This window comes from Anopheles cruzii, chromosome 2 (assembly GCF_943734635.1).
Source record: "Anopheles cruzii chromosome 2, idAnoCruzAS_RS32_06, whole genome shotgun sequence".
In the NCBI taxonomy this organism is placed as follows: Eukaryota; Metazoa; Arthropoda; class Insecta; order Diptera; family Culicidae; genus Anopheles; species Anopheles cruzii.
In genome coordinates, this window is record NC_069144.1 from 61,504,002 (window position 1) to 61,526,762 (window position 22,761).

The following is a 22,761-nucleotide window of genomic DNA, read 5'->3' on the forward strand; positions in this document are numbered from 1 at the left end:
CTATGTCGCCATTTTTGTCCTCCTTTTTAGCCACTTTTAATTGAATGGTGATACGATTTTAATTTCATCATACCATTGAAACCGAGAACATTGGAGGTCACTTTTTAGCCACTCGTCCGTAATGCTAGGTAATTCCAATCAATTTCCCTAAAAGCTTGTACCGTCTCCTGGCACCTGGCTACACGACAATCTGATTACGTTCATTATCGAGGTTTGCAGCATAAATCAGTGGTGCTGCTGGGGCGTCGTGAAGCTCACGGAGCTCCGATCGCACCACTAGTTGCGCACTAGTCTAGATACGAATCATCCCGCAAGAGACTCGAGCGCCATACCATGGATTCAAGAGACAAGAGCGATACATGGAAAAGAGATTCAAATAATTTTATTCATGGACCGCAAGAGAAGCAAGTTAAAAAATATAACAATCTGAAGTACCATTATGTTGGAAAATGGTACGCCATGGTAATGGTACGAAGTACGACGTGTGGTATCTCTTGAAATTATTAAAATCGCTAATTATCGTTCACTCTGGTTGGAGTAGTTTTGCCTAGAAAATGTTTACAACGCAATCCAATTATAGATGATCGATAGATGTTACGGTTATTTTTGCAGCTAACTAATGCCAAAAGCTATCGATGATTGATAAATCAATATTAGTAGAGCAGTTATGTAAATTTGATACGATTACTGAAGGTGTTGTTGGCAAAAAATTGGCATCAAAATGAACGGCTAAAGTATTGTTCAATAATTGCCTGATTGCTGTTCCCCAGAAGGCTACGGGGCGTACACCTTGGCCACTGGCGAACGATGTATCATTCGCGGAACATAAGATCTCATCTAAATAAATCCTCCATGGAAGGTATTTTTGGCGCACATCCGGGAGATAGAACCAATAAAAATCCGCTCTCTTACCGCAGCATCATGCAGCAGCAAATCGTTACTTCCCGGGCGGTTATTTTTTGGGTCCTACTTTTGTATCCTTTTTCCTCTTCTTCGAGCATATAATTCAATATCGGCCTGATCCGGAAAGACCTTTCATATTTCCTCTGACTACGCGGCCGTAAATTTAGCAGAAGTTTATTTGATCTCGTTGGGAGTAAATTATTCTTGTACACAGTGCGCCCGTGTCCCGGAGCCGTCGTTTCAATCAACCTTTGATTTAAATAAATGATCGAATAAAATCCCATGAATCCACGCAGTCAAGGAAGTATTTTTTGCCCACATCCCTAGGCCGAAGTCGATGGATTAGGGTTTCAGCCGCCGTGGAACTTTATTTTATTTATGTTTTCATTTTCTATTTCCACTGCAGTCCTGCTGGGCCGGGATCCCTCGACTTCAACTCGGCAAACGAGCCAACCAAACGGATGAACAAACCAAATAGATGGTTAGGCCTAAGGATGGGAACAGAGAAATCAATTTCGCTTGGTAAACATATCCGAACTGGCATCAAAAACTGACCACCCTCGTCCAGTGGCCACATACCGAGTCATTGCAAACCCGAACACCGAACGGCATCGAACGCGAACGCTGGAACGCCGTCCGATGTCCCGTGGACGCAGGCTGTTGATCTTTTGGTGGTGGAGTTTTATTCCTACCATGAACGTGCGATAGTGACTTGGCCACAGCACATGCAACGTTATGTTGTTTCTTTTCCTGAGGCTCACTTCTGCTTGTTTGCCACTGTTAAGCCGGTAGGCCGGTAGGATACGCTGGTAATAATTCCTCACAAACCGGCAAACCGATTTCAGCTGCAGGATTAATTCTTCCAACTCACCAACGTCGATTTGTTTATTTATTTTTTCTCCCATTCGATCGACTCCGAATCGGCCCTTTTTCTCTTTTGGTTTGAAATGTGTCGGTCAGATGTCTGTGGAATGAGTTTTTCAGCTCAAAAATGTGCCATCTCGAATCAAAGCACTGTGGTTTGACGACGAAGAATAGGGAAATTTTGGTACGTGTTGCGTCGGGCACTGGGAAGCGTAAACGATAGGCGAACGGTAAGAAACTGGACGAAGAAGATTTCATTTCGTCGTCGAAACGATTGGTCGATGATCCCTGAAAAGGTTTTTGCATCGTGCCGGTCTCGCCGGATGATGGGTATTTAATTCAACAGCAGCCAGCGTTAGCCCATTCGAAAATGTGTCCGTGTCCCGGTAAAGATTGAGGTTTCATCTGCGTCCAAACCGACCGACCGGTCGAATTGTGGGACAAGTTTCTATGGACGAAATCAAAAACCTGAGACAATCTTCCAGATCGGTCCAACCTTCCAACAAAGGACTATGTTTTGCATGCGGAATTGTCGCTGCTTAGCATCAGGTAGCAGGATTTTGGGGCTGATGTGGTGTAGCTTAATGGTCGATGTCCCCTTTCCTAAGTTCTTGTCGCACTCTGAGCATCTACACTTCAAGCATAAATCTTCTCTGAAACACAAACCAGGCGCTAGGCAAGAAGGTTCTGTCACCCGTCCGGTCGAGCATTCCCGCGAAACGCCTTCAAGGTGTCATCGACTCCGTCCTAAGCTCCGTTGTTATCGGCCTCGTTGAAGTATCTTTCGGGGTTCGCAGCGTCTTTTGCAATTCAGATGGCCAACATCGCCGACAACACGTGTTGAAAATTATTCCTCGTTAGGGATTTGCTTTCACATCATGCTCATGGGGCGGATGGCGTGACCGAATTGTGATGGGGCCAAACGTTAGTCATCCCTTCGCCAGTATCGATCGTTCAGGGTCGTCCGGCTAGGCAGGACTGGACTGGCAGATCCGTCCGGACCCGGGAAGTCACACCATGTGTGGAGATATTTCAATTTTGCACCCATTTGTATGCATGTTCCACTAATCTACGGAGATTCCTTCCCAGCGTAGCGTAGACCCATGCTTTTTATTTTTTCCGTGACGCACTCATTTTTGACTATTTTGCTATCGGGGCCAGATCAGGATTGACGACCACATTGACCCGTTTTGCTGGAATAGGCAGTTGTCAGCCGCAAATATTGTCACGTTGCATGCCGCTGCGAGCGTACCGTACTTGGGGAGGTCGTACAGTGTTGGTGCTTTCCGAAATTGGAATTGAGATGTGACGATCGACATGTTAACTGTTATTTTCGCAAACCAAAGACAATTTCAAAGAGATCTATGAGTGGGCAATGGGTAAGAATCATCTCGTAACTCCTCGATGAGTTTGTGAAGTACTCACAAAGTATGCTTAAATCCTAGTGCATTTAAGGAAAGTTATGCATGATCAGACTTCAGATAAGACTTCAGAAACTTCAATAGGTCGTCAGCCAGTTGATCGATTGATCTGATCGTTCCACCGAAAGGAAAAAATCAGCACAGAGTATAAAAAGTGAAGAGAAGACGAACGTTAAAGTTACATAAAAAACTATCTGAAGGTATTGTTTAAATCGTGTTTGTATTCCAGAACAACTCCCAAAGCTGTAACCCGTTTGCAAAACATATTTCCCACCTTCTCTCTTGCTGGGTTTGTCATGAATACTGATACTCATATGCAAGCTTTTGTCCCAAATTGGTATAGTGGCACGGGATAAGTTTCTCTGGAAACTATTATACCATTACGAAGCGCTTTCATTCGTTACGCTATCTCTCGAAGCGGATGCTGGGGAAGCCCTCCTCTTCAAACGAAGTTCGATGTTTTTCCCCCGCAAAACGATTACCGCACCGCTGCCTGAGCCATCGGTTGGAAACCCTCCTGGAGCATGCCACATGGTCGATGCTCGCCGATGTTAGCTTGTTTATTCATTAAAAGCTGTTTGGCATAAGCGCTACGGTGGAGGTTGTTACACGAGCAGTTGAGTGGGTTGCTGATATACCGGGAGCCGCTTGGTGTTCCATGTTGAGGTGGACGCCCTTCCTCGAATCTTTACTGCAGTTTATCTTTTGATTTATTGTGCACCTGGACATTTTTCAACAGTTTCAAAAACTACTCGTACCGAAGATAAACGTATACCTTTACTGAACGTGGCGAAGTTCAACATAAAAATATTGAGAAAGACTGCAAATCTCGCCCGAAGTTGAATAAATATGCTTCGTCTCACAAAGCGAAAGATTATTCCCAGCATGTGGAGGAATACCAATCGGTTCACACGGACCGAGTGCGGTTTGTCCTGGCACCTGGCACAACGCTTTCCTGGGAAGCCTCAGTCTCAGATTTTATGTTTTATTCAGGATCCGCTCCAACCACTGCGCGCCGTGTACATGGTAAACCCGATACGACGATGACATGTTTCTCCCTTGGTGCTCAGAAAAGTAAAAACATCGTGAAGGTGTCAAGCAAATTTACGCTAGTCCAAGACCTGTCGCAAAAAGATCTTGTTGACGTTGCGTAAAATACCTTAAGCAAACAGCGTTCAGAGAAACAAAAACTTTGCTGCCTCTTCCCAAAAGCACTAATCATTTCCCATGTTCGCCGGCTACCTTCGTGCCGGTGGCTTCGCCAGTTCTTAAAATGTGTGCAGGTGTTCAAAAAAGCAAACCAACATGAATTGACATAATTTAATTACGAGCCGCGCACAAACTTGGCGCCAAGTGTCTAATGAGTTTAGTAGATTTAATCTAACTTCCTCGTGTGAGGCGACATTGGACAGAAACGAGCATCGAACGTGTGTGAGGTGTGTACGAAATAGTCACAAAATTCCTCTTCTTCACGCATTTCTACGCGCATCGCTTCGTGGAACAGCAAGATGGACGGTAATGTCGTTGAATATTTTGCACGCCGTCACGGAAGCGCACGATAAATTAGCGCATAGCTGAGGGCCATGTTTTGTCGTCGTCACAAATCTCAACGATGCCGTCCGATGGCATAATTCCCGTCCGGTAACTAGACAACTTAAGTTAATGTTATTCATCTGCACACGAAGGAATTCAGATTGGAGTACGATAAACGAAAAAGATATTTTGACTAGCAAGGCACTAAGAATTCTATTTCTTTTTCTATTTTTAGTTCCTTCAAATAAACTTTCTTCGATCATTACTCCATACATAATTTTCCATGAAGAGCAATTTCCCTTGCACCATGGTGAGTTAGTATGACTTTCCTGCCCCATCGCCATGAGTCAATCAATGAACATCAACACACTTGCCGAATGCGCCAGCTTGCGTAGGCATTCCGGGCTGACGGAAATTATCTTTTCTTAATCCAGCGCACCGAGCGTGGGATCTGAGAGAGGTTTAGCGCAGCTTTACGAGCGGAGCGTGTGTGAAACATTATGACAAGATTATCAAGTTAATTTGGCCGCCTCCGGCTACCAATCGTCCTCCCGCAGAAGAATGTGTTTATTCTGATTGACGACACGAACCTGCCGAAAGGCCCAGAAATCCTTCTGAGAAGCTGGTCCTCGATCCGACCACCAACGTTACCTGCGGTGGTGTACCTAATGCGGAGGGGGATTAATTTAAGAGCTCTCCAGCGCCTCGACCGACGGCGGTTGACGACGGGCGCAGAACAATCGGTTGATTTGGGTTGGCAAAACGGCTTTGTAATGTGGCACGTGTTATGCTAAACATGGCCAACACACACCCACACACTGCCGCAGCTGCAGGTCAGCGAGCGACAAACTGACAACGCCAGACGCACGGACTATCTCATGAAGGCGGACCAAACAAGCACCCGGGAACTGTGGGATGCGCGTGTTGCATGATGTGGATCTAGTCAGAATCGAACCTGAGGGCACAAGACACGTCCAGATTGGGTGCGACCGTAGAGAATCGGTTTTCGAACCAAGGCCACACAGAGCCGGAAGAGGAAGAGAACCCGGCGTTGTTTATCCCTGAGAGTCGGGGATGTTTGTCCGCGCCCAAATAACTATTACTACCCAGAAGTGAATTAACCGGAGTGCCTAACTCGACTCCACTAGCGTCCGCTAAGAACGCCAGCGGGGATTGCGGGGGAGCGCTGACGAAGATGCAGGATATGGCTACTGCTCGTTAAACAACCGCGGCAAGTGGTTTCTCGGAGGGATTTCAATCGCCGCGGGCAGCCGATGGTTTCGTGGATGGTTCGTTACGAGCAACGTTTCGAGGAACTACGCATTATCAACGTCATCATTTTATGGCAGATACGCGCTAATGTTTAGAACTCGAGGGAGCTTTTTTTCTTTTATTAACATGTACAATTAATGTATTCACCAGCCGAGGGCACAAAAGCCGTAGACGGTGTCCTCGAGAATATTCATAAGAGCATAGCCCCCGCTAGGCAAACACTGTTGACAGGGCCAAGCCAATCTCGTAGCTGTTTGTCCGTTATTAATCGAAACCCAACGCCATCGCTGGCATTCGCTCGTTCGCCGTCCACGATTTGGGGGTGAAACATTTTTCCGGATTCCCCGAGAGTTTCCGACCGACTTACCACTAACATTCATTTGCTCCCTGTAAGCCTCCCGAAAAAAAGTGCCATCTCCTGCAGTGTGAACCAATAAATTGTGTCTTTCACGTCCCGGTCGAGGGCGAAACGATATTCGGTTCCGTTTTCGGGTTTTCCGTGGGCGACGATGGTCCAATAATGTTCGAATTGTTTTCCGAGATTCGAGTACGACACCCAAACGGATCCGGCGCGGCCAAAGCAACGAAGAAAGATAATTAAAATTTAATGAAACTAAACTTTCGCCGCAGCCGGTTATCAAACCGTCCCGCCGAGGGCCCGCAGCTCATTATGAGTTCATCATGAGGGCGTTGGGATCATGGTGGGGCGAGTGGCCACGGCAAACATCCGTCGGTGGCGGGCGTCGGTGCTGTTGCCATTCGGTTGCTCGGATGTCCGCTGGAACTGAAATCTCCCCTCATTAGCATAAAACTTCAGCTTTCGGTGGCCCCAGTGGGGTGTCCTGAGTCTGGGACAGGAAGAAAGAGAAGCTGAGATAAGCGGAAAAATTAATTTCATCACCGGAGTGATTTTTCCCACGGAATGCGAACAAGCTGGCGTGGGCCCGTCGCCGAAAGCACATGCTTCCGACGTTCCGTGGGACGCTTAAACTCGGTCTCGGCACATTCGCCGGCAACCCAACAGAAAGTGATTCGATAAATAGTTAAACATAGTTTGCCCACCTCTCTCCGACACAGCTCCACGCCCTGAATGGTTTGGGGAAAACTTCTTTCCAGGATTGGAATGCGTTCGATTTTAGTTAATTGATCGTTTATGAAAGGGAAGGCATCTTTTGCAGCGAAAGAACATGACAGTTCAAGGACAGACACGTAAGGTAGAACGATAATGCAAATATTTGTTCGTTGCGTAATGCAAACCTACGCCCGGCCAGGAAAAACATTCAATCGATCTCAACAAATAAAACCCTTTTTACCCATCGCTCGGTGAAATGAGTTACCTTCTTCTTCTGCGTTGTCACCAATATCGCTAATGGGTAGTAACTACTTCGTCTGCTCCGTTCCGACAGCGCTGGTCCCGTTTCTTCCGAAACAAAACAGCGAACCCTTTGCGTCGTTTGAAAACACGGCGAAAACCCAACCAGGAGCCGGCACGGAGGAGAAAATCGTTTTTCTATTATTACTTCCGACGCCCGGGATCGCCTTTGTGCCGTGTGGCCCATGGTGTTGCTCTGTGCCATCCATTTCCGTTTTCCCTGTTTGTTTCCGTTCCGATGCGATGCACTTGCAGTGGCACGAATTTGCTTTTACCATTGTCCGCTTTGGACCGGGTACTTTTCGCCCGGCACCGGGAACGAGAAGGCAACGCTTTTCCATCGGGTGGCATCAGCTTGATTTGGATCAGTTCTCTGGCGCGCCGGTCCGCTGCAATAATCCTATTTTTATTTACACTGGAATCGATAAGTTTGCACCCGCAGGCGGAGGATCCTCTGGCTGTTCAGTTCTCGATTGAGTTGGAGCTTCACATTTGCCGGGCTTTCTTACTCCCAAGCCTTGGCTTCATGCCACGGTGTCTGTGTCCGTTCCGGTTCCGGTTCCGGGGCTCACGCGGCAAACAAAAACCATGGCATTGTTTCAATTTATGGATGGTCGCCATTAGCGGCGTTTGTAATGTAATGGAACACATATTTACTGTGCCGTAATTGAATGCAATCACAATGATAGTGCCGTTTTTCGAGGACCATTGGTCCGCCTGTTGGTTTTTGTTTGTGCAAATATGTTCGAAATCTTGAAGAGGGAAAATTTTGACAGAAAAAGCACTTTAAAGTTGAAATGCGAGTTTCGTAAATGTTTCACCCATAACGTTCAACGATAAGTCACAAAACAACTTCAAACTGCTGTTGAAGTGAGGGCTTCACTTTTGCAGACTCCAACGTTGGGTGACGACAACGTGAAGATTTACAATTGCTACGTCCGCAACTCGTAGTGCAACACGCTAGCATTCGGTTCTCGTGGCTTCTCTTCCGAGTCGTTCGGCACCCGCGGAATGGTGCAAATTCGCAGGAAAATGTAATCATCATTCGCGGAAAGCATGAGCGTCGAACATGGTATTCGGTCATTTCAAGTTTATGTAACAGTCGATCATGCCAAGAAAAGTCTCATTTCCGGTCAAAACACCGGGAAGGTTTGACAATATTGGAAGGATTTTTACAAAAAAAAAATCATTTGAGTAGCAGAAGCGCAAAGAAATAAGAGAAGACGACGACATTGAACAGCCAAAGCACCTACGAAACCGTTAAAAAAGTTCTAAAGTTCCCAGCTGTTACAGTTATTGGTTTCCTTTTTTTCTAAAGCTTCACGGAAGGATCGAAAAGTGGTATAAAATAAATGCCCAACAAAAAAGTACGGGGCGTGCACCAAGCAGGAAGTTGATGTCCCGAGGCAGAGAAGAAAAAACCTAATCAAACCAGTCACAACGGAACCAAGATATTGATGCTAAATAAATCATTTTGCCCTAATGTCCCACAGCATGGTGGCCTCGCCCGTTCATTTCTCTTTTCCTTTTTCCCTTTCAGCACAACCGCGGCGCTATCGTGGACCGTAAATCGAAAAAACGTGCTCAAACGTGAAAAAAGAACGAAAAGTGAAAGCTGGAAAGTGACACCAGATAGGACCGGTAGGGCCAGCCGAAACCGACACGCTGCCGGCTGCTGCTTCTAAAGGCTGCATCAAGTGGTGAATAATCGATTCGGTCTTAAATTCGATCGACCGTGGATTTGCTTTCTCTCTTAAAGCTCGACCCACCGGATGTGGGTTTGATTAATTGATACCCTTAGTAGGAGTACTTAAAACACTTCCGTGAGCGCGGTCGTGCCAAAAGGTGAATATGGAAGTACCGGAAGTGACGGGCTGCTCTGGCTTGTGGTGTCGGAACGGCCGGTAATTGAATGTCCTTGAGCGACAAAAAGTAGAGCATGCAATCTGGTTAGCCAAACAGGAAGCAGCCGGATTAGCCACCTGGGCCAATTAACCCGTGCCAGTTCAGCCGCGTGTTATCATGTTGTTTGATAATCATTTAGGACATTCGCGGGTCGCGGAACGGCCTCTGTGAGTGGCGCGCATGAGCGTGTGTGACGAAAGGCGACGATAAGTGGGCACAACCTAGCCTCCTGCCTCGCCATCGAACCCTCTGAATGAGTGGCCGCCGGCTGGAAGCGGGAACGGATCTGCCGAGCTACGAGGCACGCGGCTCGCGGCGAGCGGCGTGAGAGAAGGAGTTCCAACAATGTTATGCCAGCGCCAGCTGCTGCTGCTGCTCGCATCCGCTGTCGTCAGCGGCTGGGCCTCCAGCTCCGAGTACTTGATCATCCGCCATGGCCGGTCGCGTGTGCGGCACTCGAGCGAAAAGGACCACATCCGGTGGGGGCTGCAGGTGTTCGACAACTTCACCCTTCTCGACTACGACGTCGTCGGGGGCAGCGGGAGCGGGTCCGGCGGGGATGAGCAGACATCGAACGAGACGGCGCGGAAGCCGGCACCGGGCGGTCAGCACGTCGGCGGCCCTGGCGATAGCGCCGCCAGTGGCGAGGGTACGCTTACGATTCAGTTTAATGAGTCCGAAGAGCTGGAGCGCATGATTGAAGTGAGTGACTTCGAGAACCTTCGCTACGGGGTGCGTGGTGCAGGCACGCCGCTAGATTCGGCCAGGCCACCGTCTTCGACGGCGAAACCGTCGTTGCACGGAAAGCTCATCAAGAAGGAGATAATGGAGAATATTCGGCGCACGGTGGATAAGGGCCTGGCGTACCTGAAGTCGCATAAGAATCTCGATGAGGTGAAAATTGAGCTCGTCCCATTTCGGGAGCCAGACAAGCGGCCTAATCGGTTGGAAGAGGAATCGATTAGGCCGACGAGTAACGCTATCGCGTCCAGCGACCTAACCACTAGCAGTGGTAGTAGTAGTGGTAGTAGTAGTGGCAGTAATAGCGACATTAGGATTGCCGCCGTGTGGTCTCAATCGGGGGCCGGTAGCTTTATTGACAGGCCGCCATTATCATCACATCGAAGCGCGGGAACAATCACCGGTGCAATCGACACCCCGGGCGAAATCAGTAGGTGGAGTCACCGAAAGGCGATCGACAGTGGTTCGTCGGTCCGCGATTATCCGAATGACGACGATGGGCTGTCAGTCGCTGACGTTGGACTCGGCAGCGTGGACCAGGAGCGCGCGTCGGTGTACGACGAACCGACGGACGAGGAAGCCACGCTGGACACCCGTCCACAGGACGACGATCCCCTGCTGCAGGAAGCCAGCGTTGAGGTAGTGTCGGTCGACGTGAGTTCGGGCGCAGAGGTGGACGTGGACGTTAACAACATCTTTCACATGGAGGAGGCCGACCTGCGCGAGCTGGACGAGACGAGCCGCAACAATCGGCGGAACCTGATGAAGGGCCGCGACGTGGTCACGCAGTTTCTGCAGATCGTCGAGAGCCAGCATCTGCTCGGTGCGAACTGCACCGCGGGAACGGCCCTCAACCTGGGCGAGGGCGTCGTCGACCGGTACGCCCAGGATCGGTTTCGCATCGAGGCCGACATCGCCGTCAACCGGGCCAACATGCTGACCAGGTGAGTCCACAGGCCCCAACCATGGTCCGATGGTCATGCTGTTTGTTTTCGTTCGTTATAAACCCACACACCACACGCCGCAGGGACACGAAACGGAAAGCGGGAAAATTGCACCTCCCGGGGATCAGAGGCTATCAAGGTGTCGTTCGCAAAACAGGCTACTAAACACGGCTAGCGGTCGGGCCACTCGGGGCTGATTGCTTTTCCCGGCCGAAATCCGTCAGGATCACGATCAAACAACAACATCGTGTCGCTTGCATCTGCAAGGAGCAAGTTGCACTGTTTCTGCACAAAAAACACGATTCCGGTCCGGAAGCAGATGAGATTGTAGCTGAGTAAACATGTTGTTCCGCAACACTTCAGATGCATTCGAACACTTCAAAACTTTATGCCCTGAGTGCGCTTTGTGTGTAACTTTTCCCACGAAGCTCCGGAGTGATGTTGCGTTAATGTAATGGATTGAATTTTCCCACAATTCAACGGTTCTTTTACAATTCTTTCACCAGAACAGGCTTTTCTCGTCTGGTCCCGTAATAGACTAGCATTCTGCAAAATCAAAATCCATTGCCATAATTGATCGACGCTCGTTGATGAACCAATTTACTGCAATTCAATTTCAATTTCGAAAATCAGGGTGTACGCACTGGCAAACCGAAGTGCTGTGTTAGATTTAACTCGACAGAATAATTAAGTTTCCCAAGAAGTCTGCACGTGTTGTCCTCGGAGACCCGGAGAGAGAGAGAGAGCAAGTGCGAAACTGGAGTGGAACGAAGACCTCTCCTTGTTCTTTAAAATTTGATTTTAGCCAGTAATTGAAATATGTCAGATTCGATCAGTTCCGAATTACCTCCACCTTCCCGGTCTCCGCAAGACTTACCCGGGTACCGCAACCGAGAAGTGGGAGGACGCCGGGAGCATCCCACTCAGCCAAGAAGAAACCATCCTCAGTTCCCGGGCTCAAGCACACGGAACACTCAATTGCCTAACCGTTCAAGTATGACCATAACATAAAGACCGGAAACCGTCTCAATCGAACTGCTTTGTTCGTTCCGTCCGTACCTGTAATGGCGCCGGGCCTGAGAAACCAGAAGTAAAGTCAAGTGCCATTTAATCTGGCCTTAGCATCTTCCGCAAAAGGAAACTTCCATTTCGGTCTTCCTGTTTTGCTCTGCACGCTCCGCTGGGCTGCGGCATCGATCGGATACCGTCAATAGTCTGGCAGCGTGTGCTCGAACCCGGTTTCCGCCGGTGTGAAGTTTCTGACGTTCACATGGTTCGCCTGGGTTTCAACTTGTTCTTTAGCCTCGCCTCGAAACTTCGGTGCCTCGTGTCTTCCAATTGAAAGCCAAATTCATTCAAAACGAACGCCTAAGGACGTGCCGGGTCCTGAGAACTCGTCAGGTAGACTCGACGGGGGCCCTTTTGCCGGGAACCGTGTTGCGTTGTTCGCGGGCCCCATATTAGTTACACCATCATACACAGCCCTCGACAGCCCGTCATAATAAGCGTACTGTTCCGCCGCCGGGAGCGTAAGGTTAAGAAATGGTAAATTGCTATTCCTTCTGACGTTAATTGGTTGTGAGTGCCTCCATTAATTAACTTCGGCCAACACCATCCTGGCCCGCCGTCTCGTCTCGATGCCGACCGTGCCGTGTTTCAATTTTCTTAATGGCCAAGATGATGTGCTCTCCCATCTTGCCCAACATTCGTCGGCTGAGGCGATTCCAGGCGCACAAGATTGCTCCACACATGGCTGCATCTCGATCCTGCCGAACACGGTCAGCTACCGGGCTGAAGTGGTATTTGTTTTCATCAACGTGTGCCTACTTACGGGAGTTCAACCGAAACGTAAGCAATAGGAAGCTACACTATGGCCTGGTGAAACGGATCGTGTCTGGGGCTGACTGGGGTGTGAAACCACACACTCTTTGGACAGCGTAGGGAGCCTCAAAAGCATTTAAGCGATCACAAGGGATGAAACTAACCACAAAGAAAGACCTTCTCTGATATGGTCCTAATTGCGGTACAGATTCCAGTCGGGTGCTGAAACATCCGGCACCGCCGAGCATTGATGACCTTGTACAACACAAGACCGGCGCACCTTGAGGCATGCCTGAACAGCCAACAAATGAGTACAAATCATGTGAGCCACGAAAGATGGGAGGCTCATGGGGCCGGCCTAAACGAGGAAATGGCTTGGAAGAAGCGTTTGATACTTGCAGTTCGACTTTGGTTCAAGTGGCAAGGAGTCGCAGAAGAAGGCTCTCGACTCTGTGTCGTGAATTTTAAGAATCATTTTGTGGTCCGACACAAAATCGTGAAACCAGACAACACATTTACGGCCCGTTGCGAAAGAACAAAGAGGTCTCGTTTTATCTGGCTCCGGAGTTATGGTTACGAAACAACAGCTCCACCTTCCTTGTTGCGCATAACTCATCCTATGCTTTTATTACCGGCATCAGCCGCCAAGTACGTATGTTGACCATCCACGGCACATCGGGAGCATTGTTTTGTGTTGTTGATGGTGAGGCTAGAAAAAAGAACCGTACCGTTTGTGTTCCGTCCCAATGGCTGGGGTATGTAAAAGAGGACAATGTGCGGAAAGTGTCGTTACTTCCGGTGCTTGTACCGCTTTAGACACACTTTCTCGTAAATTAACGTGAATTTCCACCACACAATGGCGTCACGTACCGTAATGTCTGAGCGTTTTCCTCGTTCGCATTTTCTTTCCGTGGAGAGAGCACATCGAGAGCCTTCAGCACGATGGGGCACACCTCCAGGAGAAGATCGCACTTTAACTTAGGCGGCTAATACCGACGCTAGACCCTTTTGCGGGGGGCATTCGAACAATGGCACCATCTGTAAGTCGCAGGAAGCCGACCGTATCACATGCGGCGTCCTCTGAGGGGCCTTAGCGAGGTTAATGTTCCTCTTAAATATGATACACAATTGGCTCATGCAACCGACCGACGTCTATTGTTGTCTTTTTACGTCTTTTATAGTGGCCATTTTTGATGCATCATGTTCGACCGCAATTCTGCTGTAGTTTACATTACACGAGTGTGTGCAGCATAAAGTGGTCCTTTTGTCTCCGGATGCTTGTTCGGCCCTCACCACAAACGCTTTGTTAGCATTAAAACTATGTCTGGCCACGATTAGTGGTAGGTTGTGCACCGTTTACCCTCACGGAGGTTGATCTCTCGGATCAAACAGTGCGAAGGAGCCACTGTCGACACTTATTAAATTGTGCAAAGTTCAGCGGCGTCCCGAAAGCATAAACATTACCGTAAATTCCATTGCAAACCCTTTCGACCTAGATGCAGTTATGTAAATTTGCACAATGTTAATTGGCAGATCGACGGCCAACGAACCGCCATAAGGTAAATGATTCCTTTTACTTAAATTGAAAGCATAACTTAGCCTACCGTGGCATTCGGTCCCGTATGCTGCCTAAACTTGCGGCCAAGATGCGCACGGAAAAAGGCTTTCTGCCAAAGGATACACTAATCGGATTGTTTTGATGGAAGAGGCAGAAACCTGAAATCGGTTCGAAGAAAAGCCGGCACTCTTCACCGTGACACGAGCTTCGCTTTTTCACACGAAAAACCTGAGTCTGGTGCTGAAGATGGAAATAATATCTCGCAGACACTGGCACCGCATGGCGCCGGGGCGAACGGGACCACTTTGACTCATCCACACTCTTGTGTTGGCTTCAAAATGAAAAGAAGCTTTCGGAGCCGCCGCCGCCGCACTCAGGATGTCACGCCCGCGAAGGATTTTTTGGAGAAAGATTGTTCGTAACGGAGCGTTACTAATGGTGGAGCTAATTTCCACCAAAGCCAACACCTCGTGGGGACCTTTCGTTGGAGCGAACGAACGACCACGGTGCCGGTGATGACGAAGAAGACGTCGATGCCATCAGTCGGGTCGGGCCCGGTGGAGATTTTAGAGACGTGGGCTTGCGAATCAGGACGATTAAACGCCTCGAGTGTTGCAAATTGATTCGCTAAGTATACGGTAATCAATCATCGAAGATGCCTATCGCCCTGAAGGTGGACGGAGCAGGTTTCTGGACTCGTCCCGTCGGCCCCCCGGCGGTGGTCCCTTTTGCGTCCCGGCGAAATCCGTGGCTTTCAAGATAATGAATTGGTTGGTCTGCTCGAAGGGACCGTCGGCCGCATTATGCTACTGCTGCTCCCTGCTGATGATGATAAGAGCGATTCAGGAGCCACCGGTGACTCAGTCCTAACGGCACAAAGAGTCAACGCGACCGAGGACCCCGCCATGGGACGGTGGACCTCATCTTAAAACTCAAATTCATCTTCTGCGTTGCTGCCCAGCGAAAGTGATATTACACAGCAAATAACTTCTAATTTGACCAACCTGTGCGGGAAGTGCTTTTAAATCTCGCCATTTCCCGAGAAATATTAATAAATTAGTCTCTTGATTTAGCAAGCTGTCGTTAGGGGTGTACAACGGTTCTCGTGGCTTGAGCGAAGCACTTGGTTGGTGATTAATTTGGTTTCCGTTGCTACGGAAACGTACCGTCGCATTTATAGCGTGAGCTGAACCTCCTGACTGCGGTTTAAGTTGAGCTAAATTTACTGCACTACAGGACGGATTTAGCAACCGAGCGAGAAGACTAAATTGCTATGGCAACTGTAAACTAGCACGTCGGGAGTGATTTAGTCGCCGTTGTATTTGGAAAATCGCCAGTTTTATCCTGACCTCTAACGTGTACCGTCAATTCTATCATAAATCGTGTCGTCGGGTGTGATTTATTATAAAAACACTATGAAACCACTGAAGATGCCATATTTTATTCTTTACATTTTCAAGTGACTCTTACGATGTGGCGGCCTAATACTGCCTTGTGTTTGCACATTACGCTCACGATTGAAGTCGCTTGTCGCTGTTCTCAAGCGCAGCCATCGAAGGCCAGCGGGTGAAACATTTACGAGCTGTCATATAACTTTACTACCTCGAACTTTTCGTTTTCCATCGTGTTCGATTTCCAGTCTGAGCGAGCTTTTGCTTGGACAAAACTCCAGTGTCAGCGAAAAAAGGCGCCCCGAGTTAATTAGATTTTCTTTGCTTTCTTTTCTCTTCGTCTTTCTATTCTGGATGAATTCGGGCACAGAATTTTCAAGTTCTCGTCGGCGGACGTCCAGGCTTCGGAGCACCTGTTGCACGCGTCCGTCCTGTCGATGGTGGAGTTTGACGACGACATCTTCGCCGGGGGCAATTGTTTCGACTGGAACCAGCATCCGGCCAAGCGGGGCCTGTTCTGCCCGTTCGCCTACCGGCTACCGCCCCCGGACCAGGGCGCGTCGCTCGTGAAGGACCTGGCGCTGGAGTATCACTACTTGGGCAACACCTCGGAGTGGTTTTTTCTGGCTCGCAAAAACGCCGAGAAGGTCATCGCGAGGAACGAACAGTACATTAAATGTAAGTATATTTCATTCACTTCTTGCCAGCCAGACGGTCATAATGTCCCAAATGTTCCTTGCCACCGTCATTGCACTTGGCCAGGCCGTCGCTAGCGGCCCGGATCCATTAGGAGTGTCCTGGTTCGGCTCAATCCAGTTACGAAAAACGCATTCTTACCATCCTTCGGTGGGGCTTGCTCTGCCTCTCGCGGCTCCTGGGCTGCACCGAACTTTCGCAGCAATCCTATAAAGTGATAAAGTTCTTTGTCTGTGGTATTTGCACTGAACAGGAATCTACCGGCCCTGGCTCCCAAGTCTAGTCGGTGCCACTAATGGCGTCGGTTGCTTGCGTTCGCTAGATGTCGGTGAGCTTAATTTTTGTTTTCTCTCCATTCGTTGTTTTCTTTACAACTCATTTCTCCTCATCATTTTTGCTAAATTCAATTTCGAAACTTACTTGGAATGTTTTCATCCTCCTCGGAACGCTCTGCTATTGTTTCAGCAAGAAACAGGGTCAGCAAGTGTTTCTTATTAAAGGTGCCCTGCTTCTGCCACCGGGTGGCGTCTTAAGAGGAATTGTACCTTCGTTTACAAGGAATTATGGCACATAGATTGAAGTCCAACAGCCTGCAGTATGGTTGAAAGTTATAACAGAACGAATGTTGTCTGCAGGTGCGGATGATGTAAAAGAGCGCAATGTCTGCCGGATAAGTGCAGGCGTCGCATTGCTGGTGACAAGCTTCCTTGCCATTTCATAATGCAAACGGAAGTGTGGCAAAAAAAATACGGAAGCAGACTGCAGCAGGTTCGTTGAAGCGTGTCAAATTTATTCAAGAAAAGGGACGTAGAGAAAGTTGCGGAAATTTTTCAGAAAAATATTCCTAAAATGTTCTTTCGTAGGATTTTTGTGTAGGCCTCGATGTGGTCAATGAGAAAAACTGGCAATCAACACACGGAAACTATCCAATTCTCGGTCTGCTCACTAGGGACAAAAACAATCCGTATCATACGTTCAGCGTGAGTGAACAATTTTGTAGTGCTGTAAAGTGTCTTCGTGTCGCATTTTCGTCGCCTCATAGGGTTTACTTTGCTTTATTCACAGCCCGGAGCAGCTTCTTGCAGCACCCAGCATATGCGGCATGTAGAAAAAGATTCTCTCCGAGAGCACGCTCTTTTGTATTGGCGGCCAACACCGAATTTCATGTAGCGGCGACGATGGAGCATGAGATTCTGGTGCGCACGATCTTTTCTTCGAGCTGTCACTTGTTCACTTCTTCGCTTGACATGTCTGTTAGATGCCGGCAGCAGCGTTTCATTTCTGGGCGATGACACGATTGTTTGGTTCCGTTCCTCGGGGCATTCTTACACTCATGGCCCAAGAGGAGAGATAAGAAATCCTCATTTCACACCAACCAGCTGTGGATGACAATGCACTGCGTCAATGTCAGTGTGTGTTGACGCGTAGTACGTCAGGAAGCAACGATCATTGTCTGCTGGATGCTCAATTAGAAGCCCTGCAGATACTATATAAAAAAATCAGCTCCCGAATAGCTCAAAACGATAGCCTGCGAAGTGGCTAACCTAGCGAATCTTCCCACAAATCGAGGCAAATTTGTTAAACAGCTGGTCAAAGATTTGACAGATTTTGATTTCTTGGAAAAGGGTTTTTTCTACAACTGCCACTGGCGAAGATGCGCAATTTCAACAAGTTCCAGTTTCTTCTATTGGACCGTTTCCGGTGAGGTTTGCTCATCCGTTTAGATGGCACAATTCTCGAGTGGTCTTTGGTCGCCCGAAGAAACAATTTTCGTTCCTTTGTAGAACGGCTTTTGTTACAGTAACGGAGACACACCCTGTAATGGAGAAGTTGAGACCTTTCTTTCCTCATCTTTGGCCCTGCGTGCCGCCATGAACCGTTCTTTGGAACACGAAAAGATCTGACTAGAAAACCGCAAGTCAGCAAAAATTGATTATGCCCCCGGGAATGAGTGAAGCCTCGAACTGACAAGCGCCAGGATCGGGAACGGTCTCCACCGCCGAACTTATCTGGTCTTGAGCATTGCCGGAGAGGCAAAAGCGCCCCGAAACCGAATGCTGAACCGTAAAAGCACCACTAAGCTCCCTATTAACTCATTATTCTTTGAAAAGAAAAAGGGCACTCGAAGGGTAGCTTACGAAACCAAGCCGATGGCGACGATGGTGCCGCCTAACACTCAAAAGGGTTCCCTTCAAGGAGGACTCTCGACGAGTTGAGCCGTTCGTGCTGTGTATATTACAGCAATCGACCGTGGCTTGTTTCGTTTTAACTACAGCCGGAGGGCAGAGGCAGTAAATTGGATGATGCTACTCAGCCCCAGCTTTTGGGGCAGCTCTTTCCACAAGACAGTGTAGCTAATTTTGCCTTTGTTCGCGATTGGTTTTTCGATCCAAGAATGGAGCCACAACGCCAAGCGCAATAGGGACTGCACATGAATATTCATGCCAGCGTGGATCGTTTCATCAATCATTACCGACCCCGCATTATTAAATATTCCGATCGGAAGTTTAGCACTTTTGCCCCACAGTTTTTTTCTGATTTCGTCAAGATGGTGGCAGCTGCAAAGCTCCATGTGGAAGAGTAGTCAGATTTCTCGCGAGTGATGATCCAACATTCATCAAAAAAATGGCCAAAAATTCTCACTTACGTAGAACACTTCAAGGCCTTGTTTTTTATTTGACTTCTTTCTCCGAAGCATTCTTTGCCATTGTTGAGAGGTCACTTTTGCTGCGTGGTACAGTGCAGCTTTTCCCTCAACCCGCTGTTACTTTCCGTTTCGTCCTTGCCGTTTATAAAACCGTTTATTTTAATGTCAAAAGCACAATGGAGTAGCGATTAATTTTACACTTTGTCTGCCTTCTGCCTCCGTAGCGTTTACTGGCGAATTATTTTAACGTAAAAGTAAACTTACTGCAGGTTCTCCCCATCTCGCACGCGCATGAATAATTCAAAGTTGGAAACCACGTGAAAGTAAAGCGTCGAACACGTGCGGACAAATTATTCGAATTCTGTTGCAGACCGCCATAAGTGCACTGCGGATTCCCCGTTTCAAGCTTCGACTTCCATCGGCACTCCGGCGGACTACGGTGGCCCAGGGAGCCCAGCGAAGACGGAACGGTCAGTTTTATCTGCTTCCCTCAGCCCCAGCAACACATTACTCCCGTGCGATCGGATTTTACCGCAGTGTCCGAACCGGCCCGGTCCCGTGCCCATCCCGTGTCTGACGATAAAATATTCAATCCGACCCCCGGAGGTTCGGAGTATGACTTCCGCTTCGCTACGGATTTTATTCCTTCCGTGAGCAATTGGTGGGTCGTTAAATTACTTCCACTCGCTAAATGGTGTTTATCGATTTCTTTTTTCTCTGCTTCTTTGCCGCATAGTGAAACCGCGTGTCGGTCTCTATAGTAAACCCGCCCAGCTCAAAGCTGCACCCAATTTTTGTTTCGAAAACTTTTCTTCGCCACGCAAACCATCCTCGTTCTCGGTGTTCGCGAAATCGCGTGCGAAAACTCGCGCAAAATAGAATTAGGTTTGATACACACAAATCAACCTATAGCGGTCCGTTAGGCCCGCTGGTTGGATTATACGGCAGCCCGGCGCTAGTTTGGCGCTTTTATGACAGCTATCTACCTAATTCCAGCCCAGGACCAGTGGGTAATATTACTGCTAAAAAGCACAACTCTCGATCGAAGCACAGATCCAAACGTCGCTTGGCGTGGCGCGAATTGGGCAAAGAAGCGTGTCTTCATTTTGGACAAAAATTCACCAGCACTAATGGCGAAAAGTTGCAATCAGGTTCCGCACTGTGAAAGAAAAGGCTGAAGCGGATAAGCTGAATCGTGGGAAGGATTCCATGGCGCTTCCGGTTTGTCGGTACAAAATGTGTGCCTTCGCCCGGTGTAAGTCGAAAAGCCATCGCAACGACACCTGGAAGCGCGAGATAAGCCACGGGAATCGACCGCCGGCTGACATCAGATTCGGGAATCAGTACAGGATTGCCACTGTACGGTGCCGGCGCCGTACTTGTGGTCGGCTTTTCCGGCAACACGCTTATCGAGGAGCGAAAGTTGGGACAGAAATAATTAATCGTTGGAATTTAATTCCCACGTAGCTTGTCATGCGTGACAGCTAGACGGTGGCATTGTGGCGCTTTCGTGTGAAACAATTAGTTTCCATCGTGTGAAATCCCCGGGGATTGTAGGGAAATTATAACCAAGTGGCCCAGCACCAGCGCCTACAGTCCCAGACGATCCACCCAGTAGCTTCGGCATATGGTAAAGTTTTGTGAGGCATAAAGATTTGGAGTTTACTTTGAACAATGAGGCTCCGATTAGCATAATTCGACGGTTCTATGAATTTAGATCCAATCTCATTCATTCTCATTTCGCATCACGTGTTGGCACAGAATCGTAACAGGATTAGTGTAACGGCAGATTCCGTTTCGTAGAAACAGCGTTACAACTGGTATTGACATCAAATCTGAATTGAAAACCCTATTTTAATAAACTTCGCGTATTTTCTATTTTGGGTAAATTACAAAACAAGCTCGCCATAATCAGCTCCGATCGTTGGCTCCGAACGCGGTAATTAGAAACGGCACCAACCAGAAGGTGAATGAGAAAGAGCGTGTTTCTAAGGAACTTTGGAAAGTGTCCCAAAAGTTTGTTCGGACCAAACATAATCTTTCTCCTACGCTTTACAATCGCAAATTGACCACGTCCTGCATCGAGCGGACTGGAGTCCTAGCAACTTAATTGCTTCCACTTGTGCCGCGGTAAATTTTGCCAATAGCCGCAATGGCTGCAACAGACCGGACGGAGGTGTATCGGAAACGATGGTCTTCCGCGCTAGGCACAGATTTTGCCGCGTCGCAATGTCCTGATTTGTTATAATGATACGCAGCAACGAGCGTGGACAGCACTGGTACTGCGGAGTGGTTGGCATTTTCCTTGTATTGAACTAATCGAATTCGTAGAATCTACGGCATTTGGAACCACGCCCGCTTTTTACACTTTCGGACAAAATTGTACGTATTTGGCGCTCCTTCGTTTACGAGCAAGAAACGAAATTTGATTGCTACCCTAACGCTTGTTACGGTTGCTTCTTATGCGAACAACGGTCGGGCTCCAGAACTATGTTTTGATTCCGACCTGCCGACGTATGCTAGAATGGGCTTTCTTTCTCAATTCAATTCCAGTGCAGGCACATTTTTGCTGCTTTAAGATTATAGTTTTTATCCTATCAAAAGGAAATTGTTGCCAGGCACGAATGCAGAGAAATTGTCCCAATTGCATGTAGTTTTTGCATAACGATGCAAGTTGGGTTGGCGAAGCCTGTTTGTTACACGCAAATCGATCCGAGAGCAGCGAAAACCCTTATCTGTTAAGCTAAGTGACAAACTGCCTCATTATGTGAGCTTGAAGAAATTTTAAACCTTCGACCCGAGCACCTAGTCCTAAGAGACTTACGACAACGAACGGTGGCATAAACAATAAAACAAAAACCGGTGAGCTCGTAAAACCGGATAACTCAAACCCGAACATGATCCGGTCCCATTTCTCCAGGGGCATGTTCGAAGTTCCGTTCGGCGTAAAGTAGCAGATTGGCTAACACGACACGATGTCAATTTTCTCTCTGTCACTCTATACACGACGGGATGATTATTATAACTCACTTTCGTACGATTTTCTCGCCTGTGAGTCTTCCGCGGTGGTTCGGTGCGAGAAAACGTCGAACTGCAGAGGCCTTCGGAAGGTTCAGTTTCGCCCTCGAGGCTCTAGCCTCTAGACAGTGTGCTTGCTCAGGAAGTATAAACGGTGCTTCGTGCTAACAGCATAGTCAACAAACATATTTTTCCAGCCCGCCATCGACGTTCGCAGAAATCACAATCAACGGCACTATCACCACCGTACCGTGCGGGGTTGTCGGTATCTCTGTTCGATAGGCTTGAGAAAAGTTCGGCGTGTCCTCAGACTGGCTGGCCAGCGTTCGAGCGAAGAATGATCCCCCGGATACATATGTATGCTCGCTTCTCGGGACCACCGACTCGATTACAGCCAAACTCGCAAGGGCAGAACTCTCGTAAAGAGCCAAAGAAAATGAATGAAAAACTCATGTCGAAACAATCCGCCTTTGCCATTCCGGCGGCCCCAGTATACAGCATAACGTAGAGAACAAGCGAGAAGCATCCCTGCCTTATGATGAACCGCTTTGCTGGTTTTCAAGACCCTTCAACGGGTCTGCATCCGTGTCCAAACAGAGGGCATCCTTTCGTTTGCTGCCGGTGGCGGCCCAAGCTCAACATCATCATGCCAACGCATAATCCGACGGCCATGCC

At 48.4% G+C, this 22,761-nt stretch overlaps 1 protein-coding gene across 1 annotated transcript in view; it reads left to right on the forward strand.

Annotated features, from left to right (window-relative positions):
- Positions 1 to 9,615: 9,615 nt before the first annotated feature.
- The window catches only part of LOC128267196 (uncharacterized), a 32,838-nt gene continuing 19,692 nt past the window's right edge, over positions 9,616 to 22,761 (forward strand). Inside the window, exons 1-3 of the mRNA XM_053003986.1 lie at positions 9,616 to 10,256; positions 10,362 to 10,955; positions 16,096 to 16,403. Coding sequence (XP_052859946.1) covers positions 9,616 to 10,256; positions 10,362 to 10,955; positions 16,096 to 16,403 — 1,543 coding nt within the window. The remainder of the gene's footprint in view (positions 10,257 to 10,361; positions 10,956 to 16,095; positions 16,404 to 22,761) is intronic.